The sequence below is a fragment of the Gouania willdenowi genome, chromosome 6, assembly GCF_900634775.1.
Source record: "Gouania willdenowi chromosome 6, fGouWil2.1, whole genome shotgun sequence".
Taxonomy (NCBI): Eukaryota; Metazoa; Chordata; class Actinopteri; order Blenniiformes; family Gobiesocidae; genus Gouania; species Gouania willdenowi.
This window is the reverse complement of record NC_041049.1, coordinates 27,115,045-27,131,267: the sequence shown is the minus strand read 5'-3', so window position 1 is coordinate 27,131,267 and position 16,223 is coordinate 27,115,045. Positions and strand designations below refer to the sequence as shown.

General features: G+C 39.2%; 1 protein-coding gene across 1 annotated transcript in view; it reads left to right on the top strand.

Annotated features, from left to right (window-relative positions):
• The window catches only part of slc26a5 (solute carrier family 26 member 5), a 32,953-nt gene continuing 16,730 nt past the window's right edge, over positions 1–16,223 (top strand). The window contains exons 1-7 of the mRNA XM_028450381.1: positions 1–177; positions 6,557–6,858; positions 10,014–10,153; positions 10,276–10,386; positions 15,354–15,538; positions 15,640–15,804; positions 15,891–16,126. Of these exons, the coding sequence (XP_028306182.1) occupies positions 6,632–6,858; positions 10,014–10,153; positions 10,276–10,386; positions 15,354–15,538; positions 15,640–15,804; positions 15,891–16,126 (1,064 nt within the window). The 5' untranslated portion in view covers positions 1–177; positions 6,557–6,631. The remainder of the gene's footprint in view (positions 178–6,556; positions 6,859–10,013; positions 10,154–10,275; positions 10,387–15,353; positions 15,539–15,639; positions 15,805–15,890; positions 16,127–16,223) is intronic.

The window sequence follows — 16,223 nt, the reverse complement described above, 5'->3', positions numbered from 1 at the left end:
TATATAGAATTTCGCTATGGAGTGAGCCATCTTCTTTATCCGCCTATCTGTGGCATATCATTAGCGGTGGTTGTGTGCGCGCCTTTCTAGAGGAACGTCTCTGTTAAAGTTCAACCAGAGACAGCGAAGACCTTTTTACCATCCTCGAGCATCTTTGCAGGGACACGGCGGACGGAGGTAGGTCTCTGTTAGCCTCTGTGTACAGCTGATGCTAGTAGCCAAGCTTAAGGTAACAGACCTGCACAAACACGGACAGCAATGACAGGGCTCGAGGTGAACTCTCAAAGGTTCCGTGTTATGTAGGACAGCCAAACGATGTGACTCATTGCAAGTTAGCATTTTGTCTGGAAAACCAAAGCATGCATCGCTGATAGAAATGGTTACGATAAGATATCTTTTATTGATGGCCCTTTATTGGAATTCAGTACAGGACAAGATAGAATGGAAAATAGTGCCATCTGTCACTCTGTGTCAAACTTAAGGCTCGGGGGCCAAATCCGACCCTGTAAGGCTCGAGCAGGGGTTCTCAAACTTTTTGTATCTAGATGAGAACATATTTCAACGACCCCCTCCTAATCTTCACATTACTTGAACACAATATACTGCCAAATGTAGCCGTAAATGCTATTACGTTTCATCTTAAATACGTTAGATCTGTGTAGTAGAAATGAACTTAATGAGTTCCTGTACTAGTGTACGTTTAATGTATAAGCCTTTTCTCACTCTGGTTCAGTGCTTTCCTATTAGGTCAAAGGTCAAGAGGGATAAACTCCCCACTGACTGTGTATGAAGCGAGTCTGACAGAGATTTAGATTATTTTACCCGTTTGAGCATTGATTCCTTGAAATATTTTTTGCGTAAACGTATCAGTATCCGAGGCAGAAAGACCGAGTTATCTGCTAAAGCTAATGCTGCACAAAAAAAAAAACTAAAAATTCTGTTTTTTTTTTTCCTGATTTTCAAACTGTTTCAGCTGATGGCGTTACCCCAGTTCACTTATCGACCGGTCTGTCTTGTGCACTTCCTTCACATTTGTAAATTGAATTAAAATAATAGCTTAATAAAAATAACCACGGACCTGGTTAGTGACTCATACTGTCCTTTTCACACTTGGAAATCTCACTTGTCCCATCGGTAACAATAATATATTTTATTTATCAGCGCTTTTAAAAAAACTCTAAAACACTTTACAGTGTTTTAGTCAGAAAAAGTCAGAAAAAGATCAACAACAATGAAGTAAATACAGAAAATATATAACAATCAAAAGTGAAAAGCTTGTAGAAGGAGTGTGGAAGCAGAGTAGGTCTGTCGCTTTAATACTGTTTCTCACATCGGTTTTAGATAGATGGGTAAATACTTTATTGATCCCGAAGGAAATTGTGCAGCAGTCTGTTGCTCACATGCACACAAACAGTGCAGGATCGACAGAATTAAGAAGTTAAAAACACAACAGTCCAAGAGATGTTAAGGCACTGCAAGACAATGTTCAATACATTTCCCTCTCTACTCCACTGCTCCTCCCTGAAGTGGCTCTGTTATAAAGCCTGATGGCACGAGGAACAAATTAGTTTTTCAGTCTGTCCTTGGAGCATGCCAGAGAGAGGAGTCTGGAGCTCACGGCGCTTCTCTAGCAGGAGAGACCGAGTTAAGGGGGTGGCTCTGATTGAACAGGATCGCACTGATCTTGGAAAGCGTCCTCTGCTCCACCACCTTCTCCACTGAATCCAGACCCGGTCCAACCACCGCACCCGCCTTTTCAAGTAGCCGGTTCAGCCTCTGAGTTTGCTTTGCACTACCCCCCCAACAAACAGCAAAAAAAGGACACTGGACCCAATGGACTGATAAAACATGTACAGTAGCTTAAAACAGACCCTGAAAGAGGCCAGCGTTCTGAGAAAGTACATCCTACTCTGCCCCTTCCTGTATACATATCCGAGCACTTTTACAAAAGTGCTCAGATATGTGCATCATTCCCGGGTAGAGTCAGAATCCGCCTGCTGGAGACCCAGGTATTTGGGGTGGAAGTGAGGGGACTGCCCTTGCTTAGCTGCTCCCATCAGTTTTTAAAAGTGCTCGGATCGGCCAAAATCGGCATCAGCGGAAAATGCTGGACACCTCGAGTCCGAATATGTGTAATATTAATAATATAAACACTATTAAAACACTAACAATCTCTGGAATAACATTACAAACGCTGTTAGGTTGGAAATATCAACAGCGTGGACAAGCTTGTTTACGTTTTTTATCCCTCTCGACCTATGATCCCTGCAAGTCGCGCATGTGCAGTTCCAGAGCGTGAAAAGGCTTATTGCCAATAAACAAAATATGTGCACATTTTTCTAGGGGTGTCCTGATCAGATATTGGATATCGGTCCGATATCAGCCTGAAAACAAATATTGGATATCGGATGCAAATTCCGGAATTTCCGATTTTTTTTTTTTCTCTCCAATTAATTTTTTATTTATTTTATTATTATTTATTTATACTGTACCTGTAAAGCAGACATTGGCAACTAGTGGCCAGGGGGCCACATGCAGTCCTTGGTCTAATTTTATGCTGCCCCCAAAGTAAACTTACAAAACGACAGAACAAAAGCAAGAAATACATTAAAAAATTACAAATAATTACAGCATTGCATGAAAAAGAAAGTACAGAAAATACTCCATAAACACTCAAAACTACACCAAAAATCAACAAAATGAGCAGTAATACAAAAAATGATTCAGAAAAATATACAAAATTACAAAAAAATGACAACAAAAGTACACAAAAAGACAACAAGAACACAAAAATGATTCTGCAAATCCACAGTACTAACAAATAGAGCTGCAAATAACAATTATTTTTGTCATCGACTAATTACAATAATTTTTTTGTTTTGAAGCACATATTTTTGAATCGCTATTTTAACCCAGCTGTTTAAATCCTGTCTGATAAATAGGATTTAAACCAACCAAGTGCCTTTTTTTTAATCCCTAAAATACTTTCCAGTCTCTGCAGCAGTACATAATCTACTGTATTGAAGGCTGCACTGAGATCTAAGAGCACCAGAAGTGAGACCAACCCTCTGTCTGAGGCTAAGAGGAGATCATTGGTTACTTTTACTAAGGCAGTTTCTGTGCTGTGATGGGCTCTAAAGCCAGACTGAAAGTTCTCGTATAAATTGTTCCTAAGTAGGTGATCACATAGTTGACCTGCAATTATTTTTTTCAAGAATTTTGGAAACAAAAGGGAGATTGGATATTGGCCTATAATTGGACAAGTCACTTGGATCGAGGGTAGGTTTTTGAAGGAGAGGTTTGATTACAGCGGTTTTAAAGTCCTGTGGCACATAACATGTTACTAGAGATGCATTGATCTCGTTCACCATATTAGTGGAAAAACATCTTTAAATAGTGGAGTTGGGATTGGATCTAAAAGACAGGTTGTTGGTTTAGAACCACTAACTATTGAGGTTAGTTCAGACAGACCAATTGGAGTGAAACTGAAAATAAAAGCTACATGTTGGGGTTATTTCAGGAGCTGCTTTGTTTAAGAAATGATTGAGCACTCCTGCTATTTATCAGTAAAAAAGTTGAAGTCATCACTGCTCAGGTTGACAGGAATAGAGGGTTCAACAGAGCTGTGGCTTTTGGTGAGCCTGGCTACAGTGTTGAATAGAAACCGAGGATTGTTCTTGTTTTCCTTAAAGCTGAGTAATAGGAAGTTCTAGCTTTGCAAAGAGCTTTTTATAAGCTAACAAACTATTTCTCCAAGCAATATGAACTTCAACCATGTTTGAAGAGAGCCACCTCCTTTCCAATTTTGGCGATGCCTGTTTTAAAAGACGCAAATCAGAAAGACATCGTCTTCTTTGCACAGTTTACAAGATTATCTATTTTCTCTGTCTTAAGACAATGGCCACGGTTTCTTGTTATTTAATTCAGAATTAGTTATTCCGAATTAAATCATTCGGAATTAAAGTGTTCTGCTTCCTGTTTACATGGAAATAATAACTCCCAAATTGAGGTTTACATGGAAAAATGGTTTATTCTGCTTTATTTAATTCTGCTTTAGGTCTGGGGGTTGGGAAGGCTCTGATTGCACAGTGGGTGAACGTGACATATCAAGTCTATCGGGAAAAACACACAACAAACCTTTTATTGTTGGCTATAACACAGAAAACCACACATGAGAACTGTTTTCACTTTTATTTTGATTGTACTGTAGTTTTGAAGCAGCAGCTCAACAATAACATACGGTTTCAGTTTGGACAGTAAAAAGGCCAGTAAAACCCCAGAAAACAATCACCAGGAATAAATAATTGCTCCCTGGTAAAGGTAGTAGCTCTAACAACAGGTAAAGTGATCAATTTGGTGATATTACAGCCTGTAAATGAAGTACTCCACCTCTGGGTCCTAGTGCCAGCCGTCCGGTGAAGCCTGTTCCCTTTACCCCGTTTACAGAGGTCCGTCTGTGTTTAATAAGTCCGTGTGTAAGTCCGGATGTTTATGCTTTCGTCCATCCACTCTTTTCCTTATATCCATGTAGAGTTGTCACGATACCAAAATGAGTAACCACGATACTATACCAGACAAAGTATCACGGTTCCTGGCAATATCGCAATACTGAAGCTGCAATGTATGTGTACAAGTTAGAAATACTTATTCATTACTTATAGTGTTGTTTGGTGTATGATAGAGTACATGAACAAAAGCATATAAGCAATAAAAAAACTAATAAATGAAGTTCGAATTTATATGGTTGAAATTAAAAAAAATAATCATTCAGTTGCCTTTGCACAATAATTTATTTTTAACTAATATAAATAATCAACTTAGGATAACAAATCCAGTCTTTTTAAAAAAAAAAATAAAAATAAAATAATGCTGCTTCTCCAACATAATGAACCATAGAGGACAAAATACAATAAACAGGAGCTGATTTCCTGTGAAAACTATATTTTTATGCATTTTCTGGATTATGTCACTGGTGTTTTGAGATTGGATGTGATCCCTCCTTTGTATGTACTGTATATCATTTGTAAACATTGTTTGTACATATTGCTGTAAATAAATAATAATATTAAAAAAAAAGAGATTGCTCTGTGTCCGTGCGGAGAAAAACAAAAAAAGTGTTTCCTCCTTTGGCTCCTATAGCTGGTGACAGCGCCTGCACAGTGGACCTCCTATTGCTTTACTGTCTCTGCCTCGTTTAAATCCAAAATAGTTCCAAATGGGACTTTGGAGTTTGGTTTTTTGCTGTTGCACTTTTGCTTAAACCTGGGTTAAAGCTTGAAGTTGTTGAATGACAGAGCCTCATTTACTCTTTATTTTGGAATTGTTCTATGCATTTTAGCTCACTTAAACATTTAATCACAGCAATAAAGTTGCACTTTTGACAATATATCTGATGTCTGCAGTAATGTTTAAGTGCATTAAAAAAAAAAAATCAAAAGTCTAATCGAAACTCAGATTTTTTTTTTAGGCAAAATCGCCCAGCCCTAACAAGGTCTTTTTCTGTAAACTTTAGTTGGTAGTTTTGCTACAGTCAGCTATTTTTTGGATAATTAGGCAATGGTTTAATAGCAGAAGTAACACACACACACACACACAAAATACATGAAGAAATCTAAACTGGTTGAAACTAGAGGAAAAAAAGTTAACAGGAAATACAGATTAGATCAGTTAAGGAACTGGTTGTACTGGAAATGCAGATTAGAAACGGCAAGAGAAGTGCATGGAAATACTGCAAAAGAAAGAAGGATTGGCATTTAATAAAATGCATGATTTGTGCACCGGTTAATGTATCTTAGTTATCTAAAGTTATTGCAGAATAATGAGAAAAGGTTTAGTTTAGGATTACCTTAGTCAGCTTTAACTATACACCTTTTCCAATACAATTTGAAAGGAGTGCTAGCTTTACAAAATAAAACTGGAGCATGTTAGTGCAATTAGTTTAGAAACTGTAGGAATATTGAGTTAAGGGCCAAACATACTCAGGCTGAACGAACGAGGAGCAGACGCTGCACAGACTGATCACACCCCTCAGAGTTTTCATACTCAAGTGTACCAGGCGCGTACCGCCGTGTAGTTGTTTCCTTTGAAATTTCATTAAAATCCTACATTTAGCATGTAGCTCATTACCCAACCTTTTGTGGAACTGCATATTCATTTCAGGAGAAGAGAGATAGATGTTGAAACATGGCTCTACAGGACCAAAAAGGGGCCACCCAAAGATATAGAGCTTGATAATTTTGAATGAAGCAGAGTTTCGTAATGCTGCCTCTCAGGTAGAAGTGGAATCTCATTCCAGGACCTCTTTTGTATCCTATTATTATTCCTAATAATATGTGTGCTTTCACTGCATACCAAGGTTTTCTTTCTAAATTCTAAGAGTTATGACTTATCGTAGTTCAGTTAAGGGACTTGGCCATAGGAAAAAAAAATGAGCTGCTCAATTGTGAATCATTTACAGTGAAGTTGAACTCACAATGAAACAGACATGTCTTGTGGTTCATCCCCAGCAAGATGCATGTCTGATACGTTCATTTTTCTCCTTTTATTTCTTGAGCAGATCGGGGCAGTGGATCAGATCAGCAATGGACTAGTCAGAACAATGAATGAGAAGAACAAGTGTTTAAGATAAACAATGGAGGATACACGAATGGTGAAACAGCAAAGCCTGCACTCTGATCTCCCTCCTATGGAGCAAGAAGAAGAATGTGCAGCATCAGTTGGACCAGAGGAGGACGCAGACAGGCCACTGATGTACAGAATCGAACGTCCAGTTTACAATGAAAGGCTAATTCAGGCGTCTGTTCTGAAGCGCAAAGATAACACCTCCACTCTGCGTCAACGACTGGCTGAAAAGTTCCAGTAAGTTTACATTTTGGTCTTCACTTGTTCTGTTAAAAGTCAACAAGGTTCTAACCGTGTAGGAACATTACAAAAAATGTAATGTTTGACGTTCTTGTTACCTCAGGAGGTATTTAGTAATATATGTTATTTATATGTACAACGTAAATCACTGTTTAGTAACTCATTTGCTTTATGCCAATATTTGATTTAACCTCTTGAACACAACCAAACAATTTTTTTTAAAAAACAATCCTCATATGGTCTTTATTAAAGCTATATATCTTTACTTTTTTTGTTGCCTTTTTACAACTGTTTACGGATAGTAAACAAAGGGTATAATTTTGTCCCATTAAAACTACTATTTTAGACCAAACCTATTTCACTTGGACAAAGGTTAGGGTTTGGAATTTTTTTTATGTGACGCATCATAAAAAAGCCACAGGCTGATTCTGTAGTGAATCAGGTGACGTTCCATAAAACGCTGATGGCACTCCCGTCATCACAGAGAATTGTAACTGATAACGTGGCTGTTAGTAAGTAGTCTGATGACTAACAACACATACTGAAACACCTGCAGCAAGAACAGCCAAGCTAAGTGTAGCCTTTTTTTTTTTTTTTTTTTTAAGATGACGTGGAGATTTTTTCTCTCTCAAAATTTCCCCATATCTGTGACAAAGTATACCAAAGTACATATTTCAGTTTTGTTTTTGTTTCATCGGGTTTCCCTAAACAAATGTCATTACTGGTTATTAAAAGTCCCGAAATTGTGTCACACATGCTTCATACAGTTAATGGAGTTAACTTTTGTCATAACTTTCACATTTATACACAGCAGAAATCCACCAAAAGAAGCACACGCTGAGATTACACACGATTTTAGCGAGACATTGGACCAACCATTTTATAGTGAAATATATTACGGAAATGTGATATTGTCCAGAAACATGTTGGTGAGGGTATAGTCTATGCCATGAAGTTGTTTCCATTTCAGAAGGTGAAACGTCATACTTAGCGTGATAATGGACATTTCTGTCTCTCTAAACACCCATTTACGATGACAGATTGCAGGTAAATGAATGATATTTTCCCCAAAACATGCATGTGAGGCTATACTCAGCTTAAAAAGGCCTTTTCTGCTATAATAGAAAATAAGGATGTTGTAATTTCCGTATCAGGAAGTGAACTTTGTTTTTTTGGTCCGTTTTCTACGATGGCAGAAATTGGGAGTTCTCTGAAGACACACAGTAAAAATGAGTTACGTAAAAATAATTTACATGATAAACACATTTATTAAAAGATAAATGACAATAGCAATGTTACATCTTCATTTTAGATAATAATTTATAAAAGTTAAAAGCATTTTTAACAAAGCAAAAAATCAGCCCAGGTTTACATGTGTGTATCCGAATAGAATATATACCTATGTTTTGAAGAAGTCACATTTTATTTTTCCCAATTTTGCTGCACTGTTGTCTCCGTCCCTAAGCGGGTTCTTCAATCGCGTCATCAATCATTTTTTGTGGGTGCTGCTTTATTCCCACATCCAATTAACAATCTTAATAACACAGATCAAGTACAGTCACGATAAAGTACAGAGGATCCAAAAAGATCTCGTTAAAACTTGTGCTGACAGACTGTAAAGCCAAATTTTATGCTTCGAGGATTTTTTTGGAGGTGCTCGTCAGGCTACGGCGCAGAGTACTACGCGTCTACTGCGTCGCCGTGATGCAGAAAGAGTTGAGAGTGAACTTTTCATAGTTTTCACTCCATGCTCCATCTCAACCTCTTTGCTTGGATGCTTTAGTGCTCAGATGTACTGAAATACGTGCACACCGCAGACACGTTAGCGTATGTTAGCCTCTGTTTTTGTTTACGTCATCTGGTGTCAGCCGGGTTGATTCGGCGATAAAAGTCTTTGTCGAGAAATCAAAAATGCACTTTTGAGCCATTTTCAGCTATACATTTTTGGTGGCCAAATTTTTGGTGCATCACTAACATATATATACAACAACATATATCAAATTTTAATACTTTGGCCATAATGTTAAGAGTCGGACTAGGATCCATAAACAACACTGCATCAAATTGTTTTCAGCAGGAAAGGTTTTGGGGTTTAGTTACTTTTTCAGGTGGAAAGTAATAATTAATGATTAACAACATGTTATTTTTTAGGTTTTAGCTAGTTAACTGGTTTTGCCCAGTCTTTCTATCTTTGCTCCTCTTTACGGAGAAGTGAATATTGATGGCCTTGTGTTTTCACCTGTCTTTTCTTTTTTTCATCACCACTATCTAATATGCAATGTTACATAAGTACATGGCAATATTGACATGATCCAATAATATGCTAGCTTACTTGGTGTTGATTATGTATTGTACATTTGACTTCCACAAAAAAACAAAAAACAAGACTTAAGATAAGAAAAACCAGAGTTTACAGAAAAAATTGTGTATTCATCAGTTTTAGTGCTGCCTATCAAGCTGTTTTCTAGTTTCTGACAGAATTATATTGGTAAGATGCTGTGTTGTCACTCGCCATGACTTGCAGGCTTCACACGACATCCAACATGGCGCTGAGACAAAATCTGTAACAGTATTTGGGAAAGGTTTATTGACTGATCAAAGAGCAGGTTTACTCAAATTTACACCATGTTCCAAGTGAGAGTGGAAAAGGGTGCAAAGGGCTGTTTTTACACTTTCATAGCTTTCCATTTCAGAACTCAAGATGTTTATAGTGAATTAGAGAAATTACAGCTCATTAACGCAAATTAGGAATTTAATGAAGCCCATTGCATGTTTTCTTGTAAAGACATGGCTTTGTTTAGGAGTACAGGTGGCTTCTGAAATAGATCTTGTCTTTTTTACTGTTGTAGACTAGAGACTAACCACATTGAGACAAGTTACCAGTTGGATAGGTCAGTGTTACAAAATGTGTAAAAGAATTGTAGCCTTCTGTTTTAGTCATGGGGTAAAATTAATAAAAGGGACGTTTTAAGTCTTTAATGCTGGTTTTCTGTTTCATCAGGTTAATAATTAACAATATTCTATCAGGATTATAAACATGAAGTTGTGCTGATCTATTCCAGGACCACCTGAAACTGCATATGAAGACATCGACATTGATCAGCTTAGATACACACATAATAAACGCCAAATAAAAACATGTTGTTCCACAGATGCTCGTCGCAGAAGGCCAAATCTGCCGCCCTGAGCTTCCTGCCAATTCTGACATGGCTTCCATACTACCCAGTCAAGCAGTATCTTTTCTCAGATGTGGTCTCAGGTCTCAGCACCGGAGTGGTCCAGTTACCCCAAGGTCAGTAGCTGCAAGGCCTGGAGCACGACTGTGTTTCTGCACAGGCAATGTGACAGTCTTTGTTTTGGTCTCCCCGTGGCTCTGCAGATGTGATGAAATTACTTGTTTGCTTTGCTCCACAGGACTGGCCTACGCCATGCTGGCTGCTCTGCCTCCAGTGTATGGCTTGTACTCGTCCTTCTACCCTGTAGTGCTGTATACCTTCTTTGGCACATCCCGACACATATCAATAGGTGAGCCAAGCGTTTCTATTGAGTGGAAGCCCACTTCGCCACAACTGTGCCAAAGTTTTCCACAAGTTTGAGAACAAGTGTGCATCTGTAATAGAGGTTAGATCAGGCCCAAAAAAATCCAGCCCAGACCTGACCCGAGCCCGGCCCATTAACTTAAATTGTAGGCCCGAGCCCAAAGCAAACCCGACTTAAATTATTTTATTGAACATATTGTTACCGGTAGATTAGTAGCGCTGTGCCTCACGCAGCGAGGGGGGAGCGCGCACCGCAGCTCAGCCCAGCCCAAAAGGTATTACAATGACGTGACTTGAGCCATTATCACAGTTTTACAGGCTTTAATGGAGGTTGTAGTAACACGCCAAAAATAAACAATCAAACACAAAGAGCCATCATACACTCACACTACCGTTGAGAACAGAATTGTTCACTCTTTTCCCTGCTTACGCCTGCTCTTTCCCCAGCCTCCCAGCCAATCAACACTCAGATCACATGTAAACAAAGACGCACATTGGCAGAGAAAGCTGCACGTAACCATGATACCTTCTCGGCCATGGGAAATCTAACCACTAAACACACACAAGTGGAACATAACCAGACATAGAACCCAGTTCGTTTCAGTATGCAGACTAGACCCGGCGGCCCGTGCGTGAAGCGCAGCCCTGACTGAAGCACGCAATCATATTTGTTCCCTGCGCTCCGCAGCAGCAAGTGAGGAATGAGCAAAATAAGTAATATTCAGTGAATATGAACGCTGAGCAACTAAACACAACACAATCCCATCCCACTACTAGCAAAAATCGCTTTAGAAATAATACCACTACAATATAGAAATGTATTTGTGTTCATTATAAAAAATATTAATGTAATAGAGATTAAAAAAAAAAAGGTTAAAAATGAAGCCTGACCCGACAGCTGAGCGGGTCGGGCCATGAATCTAAACTCTAATCTGTAATATGCAAGTAGTATTATTTCCACTTAAACACCAATGGCCTTTTGCATGAACGTTTTGCCAGGCTCACTGTCATGTTCTCAAAGAATTGCAGCTGTGATTGTGTTAAATCATGCTCATCTCAAATGTAGAGTCAGCAGCCACACATACTCTGGTGTGATTATCACATCAGTTAAATGGATCAAATTAAAAGGAAGGAAATGGAGGAAATGTGTCCATTCAAACAGAATTACTGCATCCCCAGCTGGTGTGAGCAGAAGGATTGTGAAATCAGTGACACCTCATCCATCTACAGCCGTCCATTTCCCAGAAGTGACTCCATCTCAGCTGAAATGTCAGCCGCTGCCTGTGAGGCCATCATAAAAAAAAAAAAGGGCTTAGCTTTTAAAAACAACACAGCAGAGTGTGAGTGCTTAGCAGGAATCGTTTGCTTCACTCTCACATGTAGACATGGTGATACCATGGGAGGCTGGCATCAGAAGTAGTGATTCCTGGGCTGCATGCTGGGCAGGATGATAATCATGATACAGGAGAACTTAGAGCAATGATTTCTAAACTAGAAACTATTGCTCTCTCAATATCAAGCTCAATATTCTTTTTTATTTTTGTCATCACTACAGTCCACGTGTATGACGGATGCCTGCTCTCTGCTTGTTTTGTCAAGCAGAGGTGTACAGTTTTTCCTCACAACACCACCTATTGGCATCCAGGTTATGGATGGCCTTAAATGTTCCCATAGTGGTTCTTCTAAGGAGAACTTTTCCCAGCATGATGTCAACGCGAGGGAATTTATGAAGCCCTCCAAGCCTCTGTCATCCCACCTATGTGGCTACTTCTTCACTATAGTAGGGTCCAAGAGATCTCAAATGTCAGTTCAACCTTTAAGTCCAGCTGACTGTCAGGGGCAGTAAACCAAAGCTGTTTGCTGATGAAGCCACTGCAGGGGGTGGCACTTTGTCGGACACTGGGGATGTTGTTGTGATATGGGATTGGATGGTCTCTTCAGGCACTAATAGGCCAGGCAGCCATCAAGTATATATACTTATAAAGATCACCCATCTTATAATACAGAAGTGGGCAACTTGTGTGACAGTGGGGGAAAAATCAGTGCTGTGTTAAGTTGCGGTTTTGTTTATTCAGACCAGCTTTTTCTGGAACTTTTTATCTCCTGACACGTTTTGACTGAAAGGAACATCAAAGGCGATCAGCAGAACTCCTCTAATGAAGACTGGCAGTTGACAGTCAAAACATGTCAGGGAATAAAAAAATTACTGAAAAACCTTGTCTGAATAAACAAAACTTCAACTTAAAGGGGACATATGCTAAATCCACTTTTATAGCCCTTAAATGCATTTTGATGTATATTTAGATTGTTTAGACGCACAGAAAAGTTCAAATTAGTCTCTTCAGGTGCTTCGTTGATATCTTTATATTCTGTTTTGGTCATAGTTTTCAATCTGTGTTGATTTTTCGATTCTCTATTACGTTTTTTGAACAATGACATCACAGTATTTGCAGCGGAACTGCCAAATTAGGACATCGACTCCAGGCCCAACACTTTTTTATTTCTCGCTTTTATTTTGTAGTCCAAGCTCAAGGATGCAGAAGTTACGAGAGGATAAGTCAAAATGTTTGGTTGTTGGATGTAGTAACCCACACGCTTCATTACAACGTCTCCCAGCATCAGAACCTTTTTGAAGTACCTGGTTGAGTTTTATTTTTCACTGAAATGTATCCACATCTGTGGGTAAGGTCATTTTTGTGTGCGCGAAGCACTTCAAGGATGACTGCTTCGCCAGTATAAAGAAGGATTTGCCGAAAGACTTTGTCTGATTGAGGGTTCAATTCCTTCTATCTTTGGAGACGATGAACAGAGCACTTTGGTAAGCTGTAAATAACGCTATAAAGTGTGATGAAAAGACGTCCCTGTCATTGTTTTGTTAGCATTAGCAGTTGCACCGTCTTCATATGTTAGCGCTGTGTGCTCGTTTTAGATCCTTGATGATATGGCCTACGTGATTTAATTTAAGTCTAAAGTTTTCATTAGTCATTTCATTTTGCTGTTTTTGTCTTTGAAAAGACTGTATTAAAATGCATTTCGTGATGTTAGCTAGGCACTAGCGTTAGCTCGGTGCTTGTGTTAGCTCACTTGTTAGGGTTCTGCAGGTTCATCATCTTCATTTTCATCTCGCTCCACCGGGTCAGACTCTGGCTCGAACATGTAAGGCTGGATGGACAAGTCTTCTGTTGTTGAAATTTTGTAAATAACCTCTGAATAAAAAGTTTCTACGCCACTACATAATCATATCTCTTCTATCAAACTACAAAAATGGCCGAACAGGGTGGAGTTGAACCGAGTGTCACCTCTGCAACCTGCAGAGGTGACACTTGCATTTGCATTTAAAGAGACAGCACCAAAACGAGTTGCTCTCAGAAGCACATCAGAAAAGGGGTAGAAAAGGGGCCTGTGGAGCTATAATAATGAGGAATTCAGACCCAAGCATTGCAGTTCCGCTTTATATAGACCACAACTGTATGATTTATATCTAAAAAGGAAGGATTTAAAAGCATGATATGTCTCCTTTAACATACTATACAAAAAGAAGACAAAATTAATATCGCTGGAACTATTAAATGGAAGTCAAGTGAAACTTCAAAAGAACCATGAAAGATGATCAGCAGAACTCCTCTGAGAAAGACTGGCAGTTGACAGTCGAAACATGTCGGGAGATAGAACATTTCCTGAAAAACCTTGTCCCGAATAAGCGAAATCTCAACTTAACATCGCAAATGAATTTCTGTGAATGCAACCATGTCGGAAATGAACTGAATAAATAAATAAAAAATAAATAAACATACTATTCAAAAAGAAGACTAAATTAATCTCGCTGGAACTACAACAACAGTGTTTGTCTGATCTGAGGGTCACATTATCAACATTCATGTCAGGATTAAAACAATGACCGATCTGAGCAATAGTACAGGAAATAACAAATGTTTGTGTTCATTGTTTTGTTGTGTCTAGGATTATTTCTGTTGTCTCATATGCATATGTGCTATGATGGTTGTTGTGACATTTTTCCATGAGAACCAGTTTAAGCTATTTTACTTACAGTAGCTCTTGTGTGTAATTGGACCAAATCACTTGGACATCTTTTCATATTTCACATATGCAAGTATTTTTTCAGTGTGTGGGAGTGAAAATTTCATCTGGTCGCATCTATGCGAGTGCATAGGGTGATCTTATTTTGAAAATCCAAAAGGAGGAAACAGGGAGTTACGCACTGAGGCGTCCGGGCATGCGTAGCAAAAGAGCACATGTTGGATGCGCTTATCGGACCTGGGGTAGGGGGTGGGGAAGAGCGCGCTGAGTGGAGTGATAGAGTACATGTGCAGCGCGTACACGATTCCACTTAATATCGGGTGCAGTCTGCATGAGAGGCTTCTCAGAAGACACCCCACCCACTACAGAAGAAATGTATGTGCCTATTTAACTATATTTTGGATCATTACGACAATTTTCAATGTAGCCTTAGCTTCGTTTTTCACCAGAGAACCTCCCTGTCAAATTAAGATATGTCTATTTACAGTATGTATTGGTTTATTTAACATGGACAGTGTATAGCAAATGTACAAGATTTAGCCAGAAGGCTATTTTTCATCTGTAGTCCCTGGACAATTGTCACCCTAAAAGAGTACAAATGACAGGAAATATGCAATGAAATAAACAGTGAAAAATGCAACTACATAATCCATCCATCCATTTTCAGATTCGCCTGTTCCTGTTTTTCAGGGTCACGGGACAACTACATGACATATAATACTTTCATTTACATTTACATATAAAAAACAACAGTATTTGATTAGAGACAATCATCAGATATTAAAACGTACAAGTTCATGAAATAAAACATTAAAAAGTCACCAAGAGTCACACGCAGTGGGCATGGTCCTAATGTTGTGACAGATTGGTGCAGATTGGACGCCAGTGTTTTTTAGTGTGATGTCTGACCTGCAGGCACCTTTGCTGTCATCAGTCTGATGATTGGAGGCGTTGTTGTGAGAGAGGCTCCAGACTCCATGTTTTACGTCTTTCCTGCCAACGGATCCAACATCTCTGTCCCGGTCGTGAATATTGAGGCTCGTGATACCAGAAGGGTCCAGCTGGCTGTGGTTCTTACCACTCTGGTGGGAATTATCCAGGTCAGCCTCAGTTCTAAACCAATGTTGTGTTTATGCGTTCAGATCTTCATAATAGCTTCAGATTTAACAAAGCTTGTCTACGTCTCCTGTTTTCCTATCAGATGGTCTTTGGCCTACTCCGGTTTGGCTTCGTAGCGATTTACCTCACAGAGCCTCTGGTGCGAGGTTTTACCACTGCAGCTGCTGTGCACGTGGTCGTATCCCAGCTGAAGTACCTGTTAGGGGTGAAAACGCAGCGCTACGCAGGGCCACTCTCTGTTGTCTATGTGAGACTAGATATCATTTAAAAGTTTATAGTGCCACACATGGTGAATGTAGCTAATGATTCCTTTTTACCCACTTTGATCATCAGAGCCTTAAAGCAGTGTTGCTTGACATCCCTAACACCAACGTTACCACTATTCTCCTGGGCCTTGCATGTCTCGTCTTTCTGTACGGAACCAAACACATTAATGAACGCTTCAAGAACAAGCTGCTCATTCCCATTCCAGGAGAGATCATTGTGGTCATCGTGTCTACTGGTATCTCGTATGGACTGTCTCTGTCAGACCACTACCAAGTGGACGTGGTCGGGAAGATACCATCAGGGTGGGTTACATCAGAGAGATCTAAATACTACCAAACTTCCACACTCGTGTCTTTTTCTGCATTTCAGAGTAACCTTTAATGTAAGTGTAACCTGAAT